Source organism: Saccoglossus kowalevskii, chromosome 14 (assembly GCF_978046115.1).
Source record: "Saccoglossus kowalevskii chromosome 14, keSacKowa6.1, whole genome shotgun sequence".
In the NCBI taxonomy this organism is placed as follows: Eukaryota; Metazoa; Hemichordata; class Enteropneusta; family Harrimaniidae; genus Saccoglossus; species Saccoglossus kowalevskii.
Window position 1 is genome coordinate 22,445,651 of NC_140654.1, and position 19,556 is coordinate 22,465,206.

The following is a 19,556-nucleotide window of genomic DNA, read 5'->3' on the forward strand; positions in this document are numbered from 1 at the left end:
TGCAAAAAAGGTCATATTCAAAAATATGCAAAATATACAATTATGGCCGATATTATAGAAAATATTGAAGCTTTTTTTATGAATAATTAGTCATAGGATGTACGAAGTAATTTGTAGCATTTTTTAACACAAAAGTTGTCATAACTTGTCATAGCTTGAGTATATACCTTGACCAGATCTAATTACTATACAATGACTTCTCACGAATTTCAAAGTATAAATAGAAGGCATTTTCTAATATTTAACTCCAGATGGCCCTAATTATAATAAGATAGAAAAACATACTCAAGTCACACAATGGAAATGCAATGACACACATAGTTGTACTAAGTTAACCCAATGCAGCTATTTAAGAAGATTACTGCTCACAGTATAAACTGTGTTTGTAAACATTGAACTAATTTTAATACCATACAGTGACTTTACACAAAGGTCAAACATTAACTAAAAACAGTAAAAGCAAAGAAACTAAAAACTATAATGAACTTAAGATGGCACTGATTCCAATAAGATGAATTGTATATGTAATCACACAACAATGGAAAATTCCAAAGGATTTCAAAACAACTATTACACCATGGATTTTCTCGTTAAATCCTGATACAGATTAGTAGGATTGAATTTAAAAACATTAAAATTACTTTTCTTTAACTAAAAAGCTTTCACAACAATTACGTTTTAACTGAAAAGATAATTACTCCATATCTCATTATTATGCATGAAATTGGTTATTTTTATACCTTTGTTTATAATATATATGATTTTGAAACCGATCGAGTAAAAAATACTTGAGTTATTGCACCCGCAAGAGATAACCAATCTGTAGCCGTTGCATGTTTGTTTATATCATATATCATTTTGTAACTGATCATGTAAAAATTGGCAGCCATCTCTCATTAATTATGCTAGCAAAATGCACCAACATTGAACTTGGCCATCGTTGCATGTTTGTTTATACCATATATAAATTTGTCATCGATCGCGTAAAAATTACGCGCCCTCAAGCGAAAACCAATCAGTATCCATCTCTCTTTGATTATGAAAGCAAAATGCACAAACATCGAACTTGGCCATCTTTGCATGTTTGTTCATAACATATATATATTTGACACTGGTCGTGTAAAAATTACTTGAGTTATCGCACCCACAAATCACGCCAACAACAACAACGCCAAAATCTTCCCCTTACTGTACCTTCTCCTTCGTTTACACTACACTACGGACATAGCAAAAAAACAAGTAGTGCGCTCTCCTAGGACGTCACACTACCATAACACACACGATAAAGTAAAAATATGGTTGTGTGATATCATAAATTATGGTTTAGTGATAACACAATACAAGTACATTGTATCAGAGTACAAAAGCATCCATGAAAAATCAACGAAACCACGGAATCAAGTCACTTTTCTCCATATCTTGATGTCTTCCTTGAATTTGTATGTAAGGACAACTAATGGGATTGAGTAATTTATTTTTGCCTTGATTTGGGTTAGACGCACTTGCCATTGAATCAATAACACATTATATAGAACGTTTGATCAATGCGTTCTACAACAATGAAATGAGATGTTAAAAGATACAGACTCCAGGGGAGACATTGTTTTAGTAATGTAAATATAATTGAACCACACGTGCTTATTACTTTCTCATTTAAGCGAACCTGTCTAGAGAGCCCATAAACACACGACAATCGTTTCTATTCATTTAAGGTTACTATTATATTATAATGATGTGTTCCATATTCAACACGTATCTATTTTAACATTTAAACTGAAATAACCAAACTTACATTGACATAATTACCGACATTATGTAGTCTATAAAAAGAAATCACATAATAACTATGGCATTCTACAATGGAAAACTGCCTGTAATTGTTATATCTGTCTAATTATTGATGAAACAGGTCCTGTATTTGGTTTGTTGACATGCGCCCACTACTGACAATTTGTGACAAAAGTAACATGATAGTTCTTTGTGAAACATGCACATACTTTGGATAAAAATAACGCTTGTATTGTAATCTGCCAAACCATATATGAATTGTGTGTTCTATTCAAATAAATTTAAAATATTATTGGTAGACTTGTGTTCTATAGACTATCTGATTTGTAAATTTTTAAACATAATAATCTAATATTTGATAAATGAATTATCCACAATAGCGTGTGTATTATGCTTATATCAAAGGAATTGTTTGAAATACATGATAGTACCTGACACCCCTATGGTCAAATTGGTTTGGCTACATTGACACAATGCAAAATGGCTACACTTTAGTCGTTGATTCTGTGCGATTTGCTAACAATATAGCATGTAGTTGCGTGTTGTTGAGTGCCTGATATAATATTGTTTTCATTAATTAATGAGGTGCTAAATGTTTGAGGTCAGGGAATAACATTTTCTCACGGCCTGCTTTGGTGTGCAAGAAAGTTCTTGTTCCACGCTATATTGTTTAATATCGCTTATAAACAGGTGGTAGCATATGGTCTACATCACACAATCACAAAAAAATTATTATAACATCGTATATTGCAAAGCATACTGTATATTTAAAAAGGTCTAACAGATTTCAAAACATTGGTCTCCCCTTCGAAACTGAAGTCCAGGTCATACTAATTAACCCTCGATCAGTATGACAATAGTTCTTTAATTGGTGTCCTATTTACATAATAATCAGACAAAGTTGCCTAAAATCATTTTCAAATAACTTTAATAAATCAGAATAAATTCGCATATTAAAACCCGGAAACAATGAAAGCACAATATTTTTCACACAATGGCTCAGATCAGTATCCAAAAACTCTTAGTGGCTGTCCCGCCAAAAATATCAAAGTATGAGCCACAGTGTAGGCGATGTTTAAAAAAAGTCAAAGGACTATTTTGATCCTACTTGATACATCAGCCAGCTGTCAATAGACTTCATTTGAATACCGAACAGACCAATTAGTGAAGATGATATTTGTAAATATCGTCATCTTTGTCAAAAACAAAAATAACGAAAATTATCCCAATTAATGAGTGCTAAAATCACAATAATATGAGCTTATGATTTAAAGAAAGGACTGATTGTTTTTTTTTGTGAAATAATAGTCATAATTATAATTAGTGACATTTTAACAAATACAAATTTGTAAATGTTATTTTATCTCCGGTAACACCGACGTAATTATCAATAGATTCATAACAACCAATCACATTTCCCATGCATGTGATACAGACATTCAGGAAATATTGTGTGTATTCATTCGACTGTGAAAGATGAATACTGTCGTTTTTCTCCTGCTACTGATGGCATCAGGTAATGTGTTGGGCCACGAAAAGCCTCCTCATATTATTTTTATAGTTGTAGATGATCTCGGATGGAATGACGTTGGTTATAATAATCCCGTATTCAAGACGCCTACCATCGACAGGCTTGCCGGTAATGGGGTGAAACTTCTGAATTACTACGTGGCGAGCCATTGCCTTCCATCTAGAAATATGTTGATGACTGGAAGACATGCTGTGAGTTATAAATATTATTAAATTAACCGCACATAACTAGATGTAGAATATTGTGGTGATATTTTTCAGATAACAGTCGATATGCAATCACTGTAAAGAACAATGATAATTGAGTAATATGCTTGTTTATATTTATTTTGGAAATGTAATTTGTTGATATATACTAATATTACGAAACTGACGTTGCGTTGACGGTGTTGTGTTCTATATGTATGACGTACATTTCAATCTGCTCTCACAGATGAATGCGTATATTTGCATTTTCTACAACATAGTCTATGTATGCGTGTTACGAGCACACACTATATAATTACAATATATAATTAGATATTCTGAGTTAGATGTCCGTCTCTACCTCCGTCACAATAGGCGGATAAGGACGACTGTACTATAAAATAAGTTTCCTTTGCTTTTAATAATTCATATGTCTATGTGGATTTTGTCTGCCAACTGATATTAACATCAATTCCATATTTAAAAAATAAAAACACAGAACAGAAAAAAACTCAGGATGGAAGACGAAAACCAGATATCAGTTATACCAGCTATTTAACATACATTTGTTATTTCACTTCAAGATTCAACTCGGGATTCCGAACGATGGTTTCGGATATCATCCCCGGTCGTTGCCATTGGACGAGACTACCATTGCAGAACCATTGAAACACGCTGGGTATTCAAACCATATAGTTGGTAAATGGCATTGTGGGTATTACGCAGATAATTGCTTGCCTCATAACAGAGGATTTGACACATTTTTCGGTGAGCATTTCAGGATTGATTTAAATTTATCGTATATTAGTTTATGGAAACATAATTCTTACATGACATTCCAATGTATTTTTACTCTCAATGTGCCTGTCTCATGTATTTAAATTCTCCACTAGTTTGGGCTTGTGCTTTAATTTGTGTGTTAGTTGTTATGTTTTTTCTTTCTTTTTGAACTATGAATGCCAATACCGTTTCAAAACTATGAAGTTGAACATCATTTGGGTATGATGCTATTTACCCTTGACATACTATGGATGAGGGGGTTAAATAATTGAACTTCTGTGATCATAATGATATTGATCCACTCAATTGGTCTAATCAACCTTAATTAATCGGTCACAACAACGGCTTAAATGACCGAGAGTATACAAACTACTGTAAAACATGTTGAAAAAGCGGCACGCAATTTTAACGAATTGTTGTAAAATGACGTAATAGCGAAATGTTGAGTTAACAAATCTCCCTTGTCATTGTTGATTTCTTTGTTTGGCGGCCATTTTGAATTGATAATAAAGTCATTAGCGACATCTTGAATTAGCGAATAAGTTCTCGCTAAATTCGCAAAAAAGACATGTTTTACAGTATAATCTAATCAATGAATATAACACTTATTACAATTTTGTATTATTTTTGTTTAATTGTGCATTTATATTAATAGGTTTCGTTGGAGCAGGTATAGACCACTATACGCACAGCGATCATTTTAATCATATGCACAATCTCAGAAAAAATGATGATTGTATAGCTAAGAAGTATATTGGTAAATATTCCACAACAATCTTTGCAAATGAAGGAAAGGATATAATTAATGCACATGATCAAAACAAAGTAAGTTTGCATTATAATAAAATAAAGATAGTCTATATGGTCACATTGATGTCATCTATGTGTTATCAGCCTTGCTCAATTGTTTTTAAATGGGCATGATTGTATGATCTTTTTCAGTGAAGAGGTTTCCAGTGGCGAACAAAATAGGTATCAGCAAAATGTGACACTCAAAATGCAAGAAATAGCCTGTAAAAGTTTTAAAGCTGAGCATGCCCCCGGACCCGCTCGTGAGATAGCACCTTAGGCGCAGGGTTGGTTAGCACACCCCCCCCCCCAATTCAAAATGTCGTGCCGCCGCTTCTGTGTTCTTTTCCAATTTCGCTGCTCTCACAATCATGGTCGTCATGACTAACCCCCACCCAAACACCCACCCCCATCCACCCCCCACCCCCCAGCGATATATACTGGTTGTGAGAAAATTGATATTCTGATTCTGTTCGGATTTACAAAATGTGAATGCAGTGAACTGACACATGTTCATATCTTCCTATCATAGCCACTGTTTCTTTACCTGTCATTTTCTGCGGTACACGCACCTCTCGAGGTTCCGTCCTCGTATTTGAAACAATACGAGTCAACTATTCATGACGAGGACAGACGAACATATGCAGCGATGACATCATGTGTAGACGAGGCTATCGCGAATATCACTGAGGCACTTGAAGAGAAGAACATGTTGAAAAACAGTATAATCGTTTTCACTTCCGGTAATAAATATTAAAATAATCGTATATACATAATGATTGTGTGTGATACAACCCTCTTATCATAGTTATTCCTTCCGTTACACGACGAATCTGTTTATGTTGATAGACAATTGGTAGAATCAGCTGAGCAAATTTACGGAAGGTCGGAAATCATTGTTTCCCATCAAATTTGACATTCAGTTTCATTATCCAGCTAAACGTTCGTATACATTTTCAAGTGAGGTTCAAAATGTTTGTTCCTAATTTAGTGTTTAATCATACAACATTGCAGACAATGGCGGGGCTTTGGTGAATTCGGCTGGCAACAACTGGCCTCTGAGAGGAGGAAAGCATACGAGTTGGGAAGGAGGTGTGAGAGCTGTTGGATTCGTTTATGGTGATTTGCTTCCTCGTCACTCACGGGGTACCGAGAATACGGGTCTGATGCATATCACAGACTGGTTCCCAACTTTAATAACATTGGCTGGTGGCAATCCACATGTCGGAAAGAAGCTATACGGAGTTGATCAGTGGAATATGATAACGTATGTGCCACATTTACGTATCAAACCTGTATCTTTCTTTTCATATGTGTAAATGTGTGAATAGTGTTTCCCGCTGCTGTTGTTGCTGTTGTTGTTGTTGTGCCAGTATTCAAAGTGGGTAGTATATTTTATCACAAAATTTAACTAAGGCATTGGAAAACTATAGTGTAATAATGGGAGTAGTCATACAATACGAAATGCCTCTTTGATATCTTACAGAGGAGAAGACAAATCTGGGCGCGACGATGTGTTGATTACGCTTGAGGAAGATAATAAAGCAGGTGCACCCTATAGAACTGGTATATATAAGAATAATGCTTTTGACATAACAACACATGCAGCGATAAAAATGGGAAAATGGAAGTTATTGACTGGACCAATTGGAGGTGAGCGTTTGTCAATATTATCCGTCTCCGATATTTTGAGTGCGAAATATTTATATGCAGATAAACATTCGCAAATAAAACAAGCAGCCTGTCGGCTGAGATAGCTCCACTGTTAGCAATGCACATTTCAATTAAAGAACTAAAGATATCATGAGAAAATGAACAATATATATAGTATCAAAGCAATCGAATTTCCATCAAGAATTCCAAAATATAACTTTTTAACAAAAACTACAAACATATTCACCAAAATTAGACAATTGAAGATATCATCACAAAATGAACAAATGTGAGAGAGGTTTACCTCAGGTACCTATGTGTATAGTATCAAAGCAATTAGACTTGAGGTTTTAAATATCAATATTTCAAATATTGAAGATATCATCACAAATTATTTATTTATTTATTTATTTATTTATTTATTTATTTATTTATTTATTTATTTATTTATTTATTTATTTATTTATTTATTTATTTATTTATTTATTTATATTTTTGCTTTTTGTGTATGTCAGGACCAAGTGATTGGGTTAAACCCCAAGAGATAAACTCTGACCATAGAATAGTAGAGGATCGTGATTTCGACGCAACACGTATGGTGCGACTATATAACATAGAAGACGATCAAACTGAAACAACTGATTTATCAGAGATTAATCAGCATATTGTGATTGAAATGCTTGCAAAGCTTCATAACTTTTCGAAGCAGTCCGTTCCTGCCCAGTCAAGAATATATCCACGTGCTGATTTTGATGGGATGGGAGAATGCATAAGTCCATGGGTATAACGAATGGCACAATACATATCATTCATGTAATATAGAAGTATTAGAAAAACAAATAAAACAATATGTTCAATAACAAACCTATGTTCTTACATTCATTTTTTTAATTATATCGTGTGTCCAACATGCGATAAGTATGTTAGTTCGAAGCATATGCTTGATTGTATTGTTTTTTGACAGCAATATATATATATATATATATATATATATATATATATATATATATATATATCACATGAACCAACATGATGTGAGCTTAATTTTTAAAATCATGCAAATTTACAGATGTCAACTCCAAAAATCTGGTTTAGTTATAGAACGCCTATGAATACACGTTTTACATCCGTCATACCTAAAAACAAACTACTGCACGATAAATTATTCACTTACTTGTCGGCCTTCTTTCACTCTATAGAATGATGGGAAAAAATTAACAGTTTTGATTGCTTATTTGGTTTGTTTAAAGAATACATAGATCTTATCTAGTTCAACACTTTTCTTGAAACTCCACAATAAAAAGCCTACCGCAGATCAACAACGCAAGCATCAAAATGAGATTTTTCTGCATTGTAGACATATTTATTCGTTAATGATTTTAATATTTGTGGTATGATGTTGTTGTTTTTTAAATTGAATTTGTCATGTAATTTTTATGACAAATCTAAAAATAGTTGTATTTTGTTTAATATTCAGAAGTTTTGATATACATTTTGGACATGCAATACCTCTATGAGCTGGTGTTCAATTCAGATGGAAAAACATAATTTGATAGATCTGGTTGAAATGTTTCCTCAAACAGGTTATTAGTGAAGAGTTTGAGAACTTAAGTATGTCATTGATGATAGCATCACGATCTGGTGATTCCACAGTTTTGATGCAACGGAATGTCAAAGCTTCCATTAGGTGTGTATTTTGCTATTTCGGTAATTTTATTATTTCTATCTCTATGCAGTTTTCAATGTAGTATATTCTAGAAAAATAGAAATAAAATATGTGCCACTAAAAAACATATAAGGGTGTTTTTCTATTATTGCTATGTTACATGTCTGAATTGGATACTTATATGGTAAGCGTAACATTTCCACGTGTTAATGCATAATAATACAGTAAAATCATGCAAAAAGCATAAAATAGAGCGAAATATTTTCTTTCTGTAATATTCTTGTATAATCAGTAATTATGGAAATTATCATTGGTCTGCATATGAAATTTTCGTCATGACATAAATATAGTTCTCAATTTTATTGTAAAAATCAGTTGTTTTGTTTCCGAACGAAGCAATAAATTTCACAATGTCAAAAACAAAAAGTCTGCATTGTAGTGTTCTCCTCAGTGCTTTAGGAATTCTAGCATGTTAAAGATTTTTGGACAACTGTTCGATTTAAAAAAAAAAGTCTTACTGTATTCAGAACCAACTTGAATAAAAAATGTCTCATTTCACATAAAACCTAGAAACTGAGTTAAAGTTAAACGCTGAAAACACGTATACATCTCATAAATACGTATTATACTAGTGTAACAATAAGATGGACGAACACTGTCATATGTCATCATCGACATATAATCCACATGCATGCTCATTGAATAGATGTATTATACTATTTGAATAAGCTGTGCATGGTTGGATACTCCTCGACGTCGATGAAGCAATGCCTCTATGCTTCACATTTTAGTTGCGTATTAACAATAAAAGGAGGCTTGACACGTTGTATCTTTCGATGAAATCACTAGATGTATTTTCACAGCAAGACTCTTAGCTCTGTTTTGTAAATACGTTCACGTTATTTAAACAAGGCCAGGCTCAATTGCAATTTCGTTGTGTTTTGACATACATATGATCGCGTAATTTCAGAATTATTGCTTCTGTATAGGTTTCACGTACCTTGGTATTAGTAAAATTATTATGATTTTATTCATACTGAATGCTGAAATCACTTTTAAATATTTAACAAATACATTATATGTAAAACATATCGTATTTCAATATCATGTATAATATTCGAAGTTGCGTGATTGTGAATTGAATTGAATTGAATTGAATTGAATTGGATAGTTTAGATTTGTATTGTAATGCCTCAACATGTTTCATGGTGTGTATCTCATCTTTGATCAGTATACAAATGCTGTATTCAGCACACAGAGTGCAAGAAACACCTCACGTTTGAATACACTTCTTTCTCGACGAGAATTAAAGGCAGGTTATATTCTGCATTAGATTATTTGAATAAGAGTACGCATGGCCAACTGGATTGTTATTTATTGAAATAAGGAATAACAGTGTACAAATAGATTTTAAAATAAGTGATAGCTGGATTCTCGTGAACAAGTATATTACATAATTTTGTAAGATTCAGTGTTAGACGGAATGCAAAATAGATGTATATGATTTTGATTTTAGTCATATAAAACATAATATGAGCACGTAGTTATATAAGAACGACAAGAGAACAAGAAAAGTCCATAGCACAATACTTATTTGTTCATCGTGTATTCTCTCTGGCATTTTAGGACCGTCTTTACTAGACTCGTCACATCCGATAATGTACAACACACACACACACTTACATAACGTAAGGTTCATGCCAGGTGCGGCCACGTATGCGCAGTCGGTCCGGCGAACCATGACTGACAAAAACATCGACAAAATAGTAACCCCCGTTGCTGGCACGCCGACCGCCCAGGAAAAACCAGGAATAAAACGAACCCCTTTGGGGACCAAAAATACCTGGAAACCTGTACCCGTCGCACTGTCGAACGTGCCCAGGGGAAGGTGGCGGGTGTCGCCCTGTATTATACAACAAACTTACAAAACAACCAGTTGAAAACTGCACTGTAGCGAGACTGGCCTAGATTGACATTCAACCTTCTGTCCTCCACTTAAATACCCCTTGTCAATATTAATTAACACTTAAAGCGAGGGAGTCATCACCTGCGCATGTGTCAGATGGCCATAGCGTGTCATTGTTTACAAACAAGCGTCTACCCATGGGCCTTTACGTTTTTAGCATGTGTTATCATCGCTTGGGACTCGCGTGCTCACGTGACGACCCTCCCGATTTAATGCTTCACTGACTTTGTTACTAAATTACCGATTCTTTGTTGCAAATATTATTACATAATGGTCTGGCGCTTTCCACTACATAAATATTCAATCGCTGTTAATGTAAAAGTAGTCATTATAAGCGAAGTGTGGATGCGCAAGTACTAAACTACGTATTGTCTTTGTCGTCTGCTACAATGAGATTACAGCAAATAAAAGATATACGAAATAGAGATGGATAAAGAACCACACATCGTTACAATATCATTCACTTTGCTTTGTTGGAACGAGTGTATTTATGCAGTTAATACAAATTACAGTTTTATTTATTTATTTATTTATTTATTTATTTATTTATTTATTTATTTATTTATTTATTTATTTATTTATTTATTTATTTATTTATTTATTTATTTATTTATTTATTTATTTATTTATTTATTTATTTATTTATTTATTTATTTATTTATTTATTTATTTATTTATTTATTTATTTATTTATTTATTTATTTATTTATTTATTTATTTATTTATTTATTTATTTATTTATTTATTTATTTATTTATTTATTTATTTATTTATTTATTTATTTATTTATTTATTTATTTATTTATTTATTTATTTATTTATTTATTTATTTATTTATTTATTTATTTATTTATTTATTTATTTATTTATTTATTTATTTATTTATTTATTTATTTATTTATTTATTTATTTATTTATTTATTTATTTATTTATTTATTTATTTATTTATTTATTTATTTATTTATTTATTTATTTATTTATTTATTGAAGGGATGCCAATATACATTAAAGGTCTTAAAGGTGCTTAATGAGGCTGATTTTTAAATGAGTTGGCAAGTTGTTCCATAACATTACTCGTCTGTACTGAAACGTGCTTTGACCCATAACATAAATAACTTTCATTTAGAAATGCATAGATTATCGTTCGTTAAGAAAGAAGCATTTACTATACTTGTGAGATCGGTCTCATCATCTCACTTAAAATACATAAAAGTACCTAGAAAGTATGAAATTCTGTAGTCAGCTACAAAGTCAAACGACGATTCGCTAAAGTTGCCTTAAGAAATCACCGAACTGCTCTTTTTTGAAGCTTATAAACCCAGCATTATTGTGATTGACTTGTATTGCCCTATACTATATAGAAATATTCCAATAAAGACTGAAAAAAAACAAGTGTTCTCCTGGCGGAAATAGGTAAAACGCTTTATTTGTTATCCCTCCGACAGACTACCTGCTTGACTGACTGACTGTGACTGTTTTACTTATTTCACCATTAAAATTAGCTAGAGAATCTTCGCCAACCTAGTTTAACCTTTGACGGGATCCAACCAGCATGGAGTTTGATTTAGATCATCATCATTAAAAAACTTCGCTACTACACTGACACTTCGTCCACATGATAACAGAGTTTGGTCGTCAGAAGACATATCATTCAAACTGCTCCGAAGAAATAATGGAAGGTTATTTATGAATAAAGAAATAATACTGGTACTAAAATTGAACCCAGTGGTACACTATGTCGACTATTCACCCATAAGCAACGCATTTTTTTTCTGTGGCTGATAAATAACTAAACCATTTTAGGGAAACTGGAAAATGCTTATTCAATAACAAGTGTCAATCTATCATATCAAACGCCTTGCTTAATTCAAGATAAAGCAAACAACTCAATAAGTCATCATCCATATTGCTAAGTAATGCATCACATAGCTTAATCATAGCTGTGGGATTTCCGAATGGGATTTCCGAAAACCTGACTGCGATATAGAAATTAAATCATAACAATTCAAATAATGGTATAAGTGATCATGCGCGTGTTTTGATGATCATTAAATGTAACGAAATAGGATCCACTCTTGTGTAATGAAATCATTTTGCATGCTTGAACATGTCCGGGAAATACCTGATCGAATACTGAGATTGAATTAAATGAATAAATGAGAAATACACATTTGAAAATAGCAGAAATACACTAAATCTAGATGACGTATTGTCAAGGCCAGCTCACAGTGAGAACAGTTGGCTCTTCACGTAAAGACATGTGACTGGCGGTATAACAAATGGTCAAGTAATGGACAATTTGGAAATTGCAAATTCGTAAAATATGAATTCCCCACAACATATGCGAATGTGTATTAAAATTATTAAAGCTATGGCTAACTGAAACATGAACGATCAATTCGTTTTTTATATATGCGTCAGCATTGTTTGATCTATTGACTTCAATAAGATGAACATTTTTCTCACCGGTCTAGATTACAATAACTACCAGATTACATGTGGCTCTATATTGGTTTGGACCAGTAATATCTCCCAAAATACGCGCAAACCTTCGAAAATTGTCTCTTTCTCTAATTATGAGTGATACAATATTCAGGCTACCGGATGTCTTATTTTGTCCACACGTCTACAAACAAAAGGTGCATGCGAAAAACAAAAGAATGCCACGTCTCAAATGCCAAATGGACGCAGGCCGCGTAACACCATTTATAATTTGAGAATAATTAAGGTTGTATGCGCGGAAATGTACTGCGCATACGTTCTGCGCATTTGAAGCAGACTTTCAAGATGGCTGCCACAACAAACAAGTACGCTTCGCGATCGCCGAATGCACGCAAATTTAAAGGATTTTTGACCGAGAAAGAGAAGAGAAGAAGATTGGAAGTTATCCAGGCGAACCGCCAATATAAGAAAGTTTCTGAAGTAGTTTTAGAATCAAATTCAGGTACGTACGTACGGTGTCAGTATACGACGTAAACTTTGGTTGAATCGTCTGCAACTGTATCCACAACTCGAATCAATATATTTTCGCATTTTATTTGTTTTTATGAACATCAGATTATGCTTATTTTGGGGGAAACAGTGTTTATTTTTTCCTAATTCCTGTTTCACTAAATACAGAAATTGTGATAAAAAATATATTTGACAACGAAGTTTGTCTGTCGCGTCGTCTGCAGCTTTCATTATTTATGACGAGGTGCCTTCAACGCGAACTGGTAATTTTAACTATACGCACAAAACCCTCAATTTGAGGGCATGATTGTCCTCACACTTCCATATAACCAAGGGGATACAATTTTAACTATGAATAAACAGCATGTTCAAATATTTTCTATATTTTGCTGTTTTGAAATCCATATTTATTTTCCTAGTGTTATAAATTTAGAGCATTGAAATTTCATCTGTTTACTCTTCAGAAAAACATTAACATGTAACATGATGAACTTGCGGCTGTGTTGAGGAAATTAAAATTAAAATACTTGCATATTATAGTAGATACTTGAATTTTATTTTTTCTATTTGTTATTGTGTCAAATATTTTTTGTTCTAAATACATTGTAATATATATTTTTGGACATTTTCTCCCAATAAATGTTTTTTTTCTGAAAATAAGCCATGACCTAAAATTTATTGTTATTTTTCACATTATCTGAATGTGTGAGAGTTTCTGTTTTGCCTATGGCTCCTTTGGAAATGATGATTTTGGAATAATGGTTTCTTTTTATTTCTGTAAATATTCATACATTTCTTATGAATAGCACAGATAGTATGTTAACACCTTACTGCTGTCAATATCTGTTAGCCAGTATAGTAGTGCAAATTGCATGAAATTTATTTACATGATGACTGTAATGATAATCTGATTTATCTTTACAGAAGTTACTTCAGAAAGTGCTATAAATTGGAATGTTGGATGCAGAATAGTACAGCTGTCTGTTCTAGCTGAGGGATTAAAAGCCTGTGCTGTGTGTTGTGAACACCTTGTTCTGGTGGATTGCCAGGAGGAGAGACGATACGGTCTTGGTAGTGTACTGTATATACCTTGCCAGAGATATGGTGCTGTAAACCATGTGTATACAGGTTCGACACATAGGAATGCTAAATCAAACCAAGGATTACCTATATTTGATGTAAATACCAAATTAGTCACCGGTTAGATTTACAGGCAAACTAAGGATTCATCTCAATTATTAACCTCTTATGGTCATATATTGGTGATCATACTTTTAGTAATGTAGGGCAGCAAAAACTAATCTTATAAAATGTTAATCTAAGTTGTTTCTTATTTCATAACATAGGAATGGTACAGACTCATGTGAATAACTTCCTTGCCTCACTGAATATACCGGGTATACACCACAAGACATTAAAGAAAAGAGAAAGAGAAGCAGGTGTTGGTATTGAGAATGTTGCAAAACGACTGTGTGTTAAAGCTCTAACTGAAGAACAAAAACTTAGTTCACATGAAAATCAAGTTGATATTTCCTTTGATGGTGCATGGCAGCGCCGTGGCTCTGGCAAAGAATATAACAGTCTGTCAGGTCATGGTGCTGCTATAGGGGAAGCAACTGGTAAAATTATGGGATATGCTGTGCGTTCAAAGGGATGCAACATTTGTGAAAATGGGGATATGAACACAAGAAAACATGACTGTCGTAAAAACTGGACAGGGAGTTCCAAAGCTATGGAAGGAGATATTGCTGTTGAAGTGGTAAAAACTATTAACCAAACTAGTGCTAAAACAGTATATTTAACTATACATGAGGATACAACAACCATTCATAAACTAAGAACATAAATTAACCAAGATATTGAAAAGAGACCAGATATGAACCACACCAAAAAAGGTCTAGGAAATATGAACTTTCAAAAACTCACAAAATATTAACACCACGTGTTATCAAGTATTTTCAAACATGTTTTTCCTATGCTGTTACTCAGAACTAAGGTAGACCAGCTTTAATCAATAACAAACTTGCCATTGTTCCCCATGCATTTGGATCTCATGAATCATGAGATCGTAAATGGTGTGGTTACCAACGTCAGCCAGATACTTACTGCCACAAACGTCTTCCATATGGTAAAGATCTTTCTGGGGTAGAATTGCGTAAAGATTTAAAATCTATTTTTTGAAATTTATGCTGCATGTGCAAATAAACTTTCTCTTATGAGTTCAACACAAGCCAATGAAAGCTTTCATAACACTGTTGCTTCTAAAGCACCAAAAAACAGACATTACAGTAAATCAGAAAGTTTAAATATCCGCATTGCAGCAGCAGTTTCACAGAAAAATAGTGGATACACATATGTTTGTAGTGTTAACAAAGAAAATGGACTATCTCCTGGAATTGTTTCACAGGTGAGGGGAATAAAACTAGACAATAAAGCAAGAACAAGAAATATGCAGACAGAAAACAAAAAATACAAACTTAGACGTATACAATTAAAAGAGGAGCGAAACAAAAAATGTAATGCTACTGAGTTAAGAGAAGGTGACACATACAACACAAACATTGCAATTAGAAATGACATTGATATTACATGTATTCCTGAACCAGTTAATGTTCCTGTAAGTTTTCCAGTAAACATACTTCAAGATTCTCCTGTTGTTGTATTTGATCTTGAAACAACATCATTTGGTATTGATTCCTCAATTTGTCAGATTGCTGCATCTTATGATGGTAAAATATTTGATGAGTATGTTGACCCCTGTCAGCCAATACATCCAGCAGCATCCAAAGTAACTGGGTTGACATATACATGTGGTAAACTGTTTCATAACTTTAATTTAGTACCAACATTATCACAGAAAGATGCTCTTGGGAGTTTTATAGAATGGATTCCATTAAATTCTGTGTTAGTTGCACATAACTTTAAGAATTTTGATGCTAGGATTCTGGTTAGTTCTGTGCAAAGATATGGTCTTTTAGACAAACTAAAACATAAACATTGCTGCTTTTCTGATACGCTCTCTGTATTTCGTGAAATTTTACAACCTCGATCATCTTACTCTGAAGAAAACCTGGTTAATGATTATATACACACTGAATACAGTGCTCACAATGCAAAACATGATGTACATATGCTTCAACAATTGATTGTTAAATGTAATGTTGACATCAGCCATATTAGTAAACATAGCTTCTCTGTTGATTTTATTATAGAAGCCCTTGAATTTCTATTGTGTAAAAAGAAAAATCTGTCTTCTCTTAGTCAACTAATAAGTAAGAAGGTAATTAAAAGTGTATGGCTGAGAAAATAGCTGCTTCTGGTCTGGCTTTTTGTCACTTGAACTTGGCTTATAGCAGAGGAGGGATAGATGGATTGGTGAAGTTGCTTAGTGAAGATTATTTTGGTCATCCACGGGTAACCAAACATAAAAAACATTCTTGTCACTATCGCAGTTTTTTGAAAAGAAGTAACTATATTTAAAACAATGATTAATGACTCTTGTGATATTTTTTTAGTTCACTAATCCATCCATCCATGACATCTTTGAGAACACTAAACTGATATTTGGTATGTAAATGTCTCATAGGGTGAAAATGGGATTATTCATGCAATGTTGGCATATTTTCAGAAAAGAAAACACTTTTTTTGTCCATTGAAGGTTATTGTATATGTTATGAAGGTTATATATGTATTTATATCCAGATTTAAAAATAAATAAATACATACAATTGTATTTAATAAAATGATAAAGCAAGTGTTATATGATTTTAAAATAGATGAAATATTTAAATATATTAGTATTTATGGACCACTATTATTTATTTATCGATATATGAATATTTAAAAAAAACAGAACACAAAATATATATTACTTACAACTAAACAATACTGATCCTTTTGTCACTTCATGTATGTAACACTAGTCATACTCTGTCTTGTATGTATGTTACAGCACCCCCCCCCCTCCCCACCTGTGCACTAACTGAGATTACAATGCTTTCATCAGTATCCCTCAGAAGAAAATAATACTTCAGTGCATTAGTGGCTTGACTTTGAATTCTTATATTTCCAATGAAAGGTAAGAATATTCTCCCAAGCACCCAGCCAATATATATAAACTGTACTTCATATATAAAACAATATAATCTACTGATGTTGGATGTACATGACCATATTTGATGTACACCGATATGTATATTGACAAAGGCAAAGGTCAAAGGTCACGTAAATGATCCAACATGGCCACTAAGAATATTGAAACTGACAATTAAACTATTTTTTTCTCAAAAAGTAGTGCATTAGCATACCATTATCAATGTATAATATGGAATAACTTCATAAGTACTCAACATGTACACAATTTCAAGAGATTTCCATGGATGATTTTTTTTTTTGTAGGACAGTTTCTATGATTTTTTTTTCTAAAATACAAAACCAAATGAAGGAAACTCTGTTTTCTTTAAATAGGTAATTTCTTAAATTCATTAGAATTGAATTTAAATATGAACTCATATTATGTGCTGCATTGCCGGAAATAGACAATAGAATCTGGTCAAGTAGAGATTTCCTGTCTATCCCATTGCAGTGACTATAATTACATGCAAAATTATTCAAGACAACGGATGATGTCATAGACTTTTAAGGTATATTGTTTAGCCTAATTGAGAGTATATTGTTATGTTAAGTAGTTCACAGCTTGGGGTTGGAAACAATAGTAAGTGAGGTAATCTATTGTTTCCTTTGTTCTGTGTCCACTTGTATTTGTCAGCTGATCATATGAAGCCATGTAATAAATGGTTGTGGTTACCAGAGAACGAGATACCCTTAGGTACACTCTTAAGATGGCATTGAAGACAGCCACCCGTTATATACTTAAGGATGCGGTAGAGTTATTTTCGTGAATTTTGCTTTTTTTGTTATTACTTTTGTAAAGTTATTGGGCTCATAATTTTATCAAAATTAAAATTGAAACACATCTAGAATACCCTTTTTTTTAAAAAAAAATAAGAAAAACTACTTTTATAACGGGATACTGTACAATTTGTTTTTGAGATAAAAGTCTGGACGCAAACAATAACATTGACTTATTGCGTAATTTGCATAATCCCTTCACGACAGAAACAGTGCACACTGAAGACGACGCGGTCATATCAACTCCGGCTCCTGATTATTGATCAATCACAAAAAAGAGGCCCCAAAGAAAAACTAAAAACGCAGTTCAGAGGAAGCGAAACTTTACCTATAACAGAAATGCATTGCCGACAGTACAATGGGGTTCACACTTTGAGTATTCAAACCAAGAGGGTAAAATTTCGTCAGCAAACATGATCAATTTCCATCTTCCAAAAAGTCGGGCAGACAAGTTATGCAGGGCCGCCGTGTACTGTAACAACTTCGCTTCTTTTTGGAGGACGAATACGGACCCAAAACTTTATAGTTTTGGATTTTATTACTGCAAGGCTACTAAGTGACTCCATGTTATGTGTTTTGTTGTAAAGATCAGTCCATCTGATGCTTTAAATATCCAAAATTAGCGCAGCGCAACGTGACAAATGTTTTGTTTTTTGGCGTTTCCAGGCAGAAGAAATCTGACGCCATGGAGGTCATTCAAGTGAGTTGTGCGTCGTCAGAAATTGACCTACTTTCATGAAATTCACACACATTGATAACGTATTGGCGCAGAATAAAACCCTTGAAGCATTTTTTGAGAACTTCTCGCAATAAAAAATAAAAGGCTTTTAAATTCCTTGTCTATGGGTGAAATAACAGGAAAAATGTAAATTGGTGTCATTGTAAACAAATATGCAATCTATGTTCTAACACTCTCCAGGCATTGACGGGGCTGATGCTGTCTTGATTTTTCAGCTTTCTTTTTTTACAGAACCCCTACGGTTTTCATACAAAACTAATTTTTATTCAAAATAACACCTATATGTTTAGTTAGTAATCACGTGACTAATTCGTGGTACATGTCACAGATCATTTTTTCAAAAAGCCAGGAACAAGGGCTTCAAGAAAATATATAATTTGCTACGCATTAAAACACTTCTCCTCATGAAAACAGTTTTTACTTTTTAGAGCATGATAACTCTACCGCATCCTTAATACAAAAATATGTGGACAGACTAATCTTGTAAATATCATTGTGGCAGTCAACGGCGATTGGTATGCAAATTACGTTTGTCTGACGCATTACAAAACAAAAGTCTAGACTGTCGTAGAATAATACACAACTCGCGGACAGA

General features: G+C 33.1%; 2 protein-coding genes across 2 annotated transcripts; both read left to right on the top strand.

Annotated features, from left to right (window-relative positions):
- Positions 1–3,236: 3,236 nt before the first annotated feature.
- On the top strand, positions 3,237–7,590 carry LOC100370868 (arylsulfatase B-like). Its single transcript, XM_006822036.3, has 7 exons — positions 3,237–3,510; positions 4,089–4,272; positions 4,940–5,109; positions 5,606–5,816; positions 6,088–6,340; positions 6,560–6,726; positions 7,242–7,590. The coding sequence occupies exons 1-7, from the start codon at positions 3,265–3,267 to the stop codon at positions 7,511–7,513; spliced, it is 1,503 nt and encodes a 500-aa protein (XP_006822099.3). The 5' UTR covers positions 3,237–3,264; the 3' UTR covers positions 7,514–7,590.
- Positions 7,591–13,146: 5,556 nt separating this feature from the next.
- Positions 13,147–16,886, top strand: LOC102802316 (uncharacterized). The gene is made up of 5 exons (XM_085507541.1): positions 13,147–13,303; positions 14,236–14,439; positions 14,658–15,070; positions 16,022–16,591; positions 16,827–16,886. Exons 1-5 carry the CDS (start codon positions 13,147–13,149, stop codon positions 16,884–16,886), a joined length of 1,404 nt encoding a protein of 467 aa, XP_085363667.1.
- The last annotated feature ends 2,670 nt before the right edge of the window (positions 16,887–19,556 follow it).

Coding starts and splice junctions, on each gene's coding strand:
- LOC100370868 (XM_006822036.3), top strand. CDS start 3,265: ATGAATACTGTCGTTTTTCTCCTGCTACTGATGGCATCAGGTAATGTG. Junction 4,273..4,939: donor AGGATTTGACACATTTTTCG/GTGAGCATTTCA, acceptor TTATATTAATAG/GTTTCGTTGGAGCAGGTATA. Junction 5,817..6,087: donor TATAATCGTTTTCACTTCCG/GTAATAAATATT, acceptor ACAACATTGCAG/ACAATGGCGGGGCTTTGGTG.
- LOC102802316 (XM_085507541.1), top strand. CDS start 13,147: ATGGCTGCCACAACAAACAAGTACGCTTCGCGATCGCCGAATGCACGC. Junction 13,304..14,235: donor AGTTTTAGAATCAAATTCAG/GTACGTACGTAC, acceptor TTATCTTTACAG/AAGTTACTTCAGAAAGTGCT. Junction 15,071..16,021: donor GAGATATTGCTGTTGAAGTG/GTAAAAACTATT, acceptor TCAATTTGTCAG/ATTGCTGCATCTTATGATGG.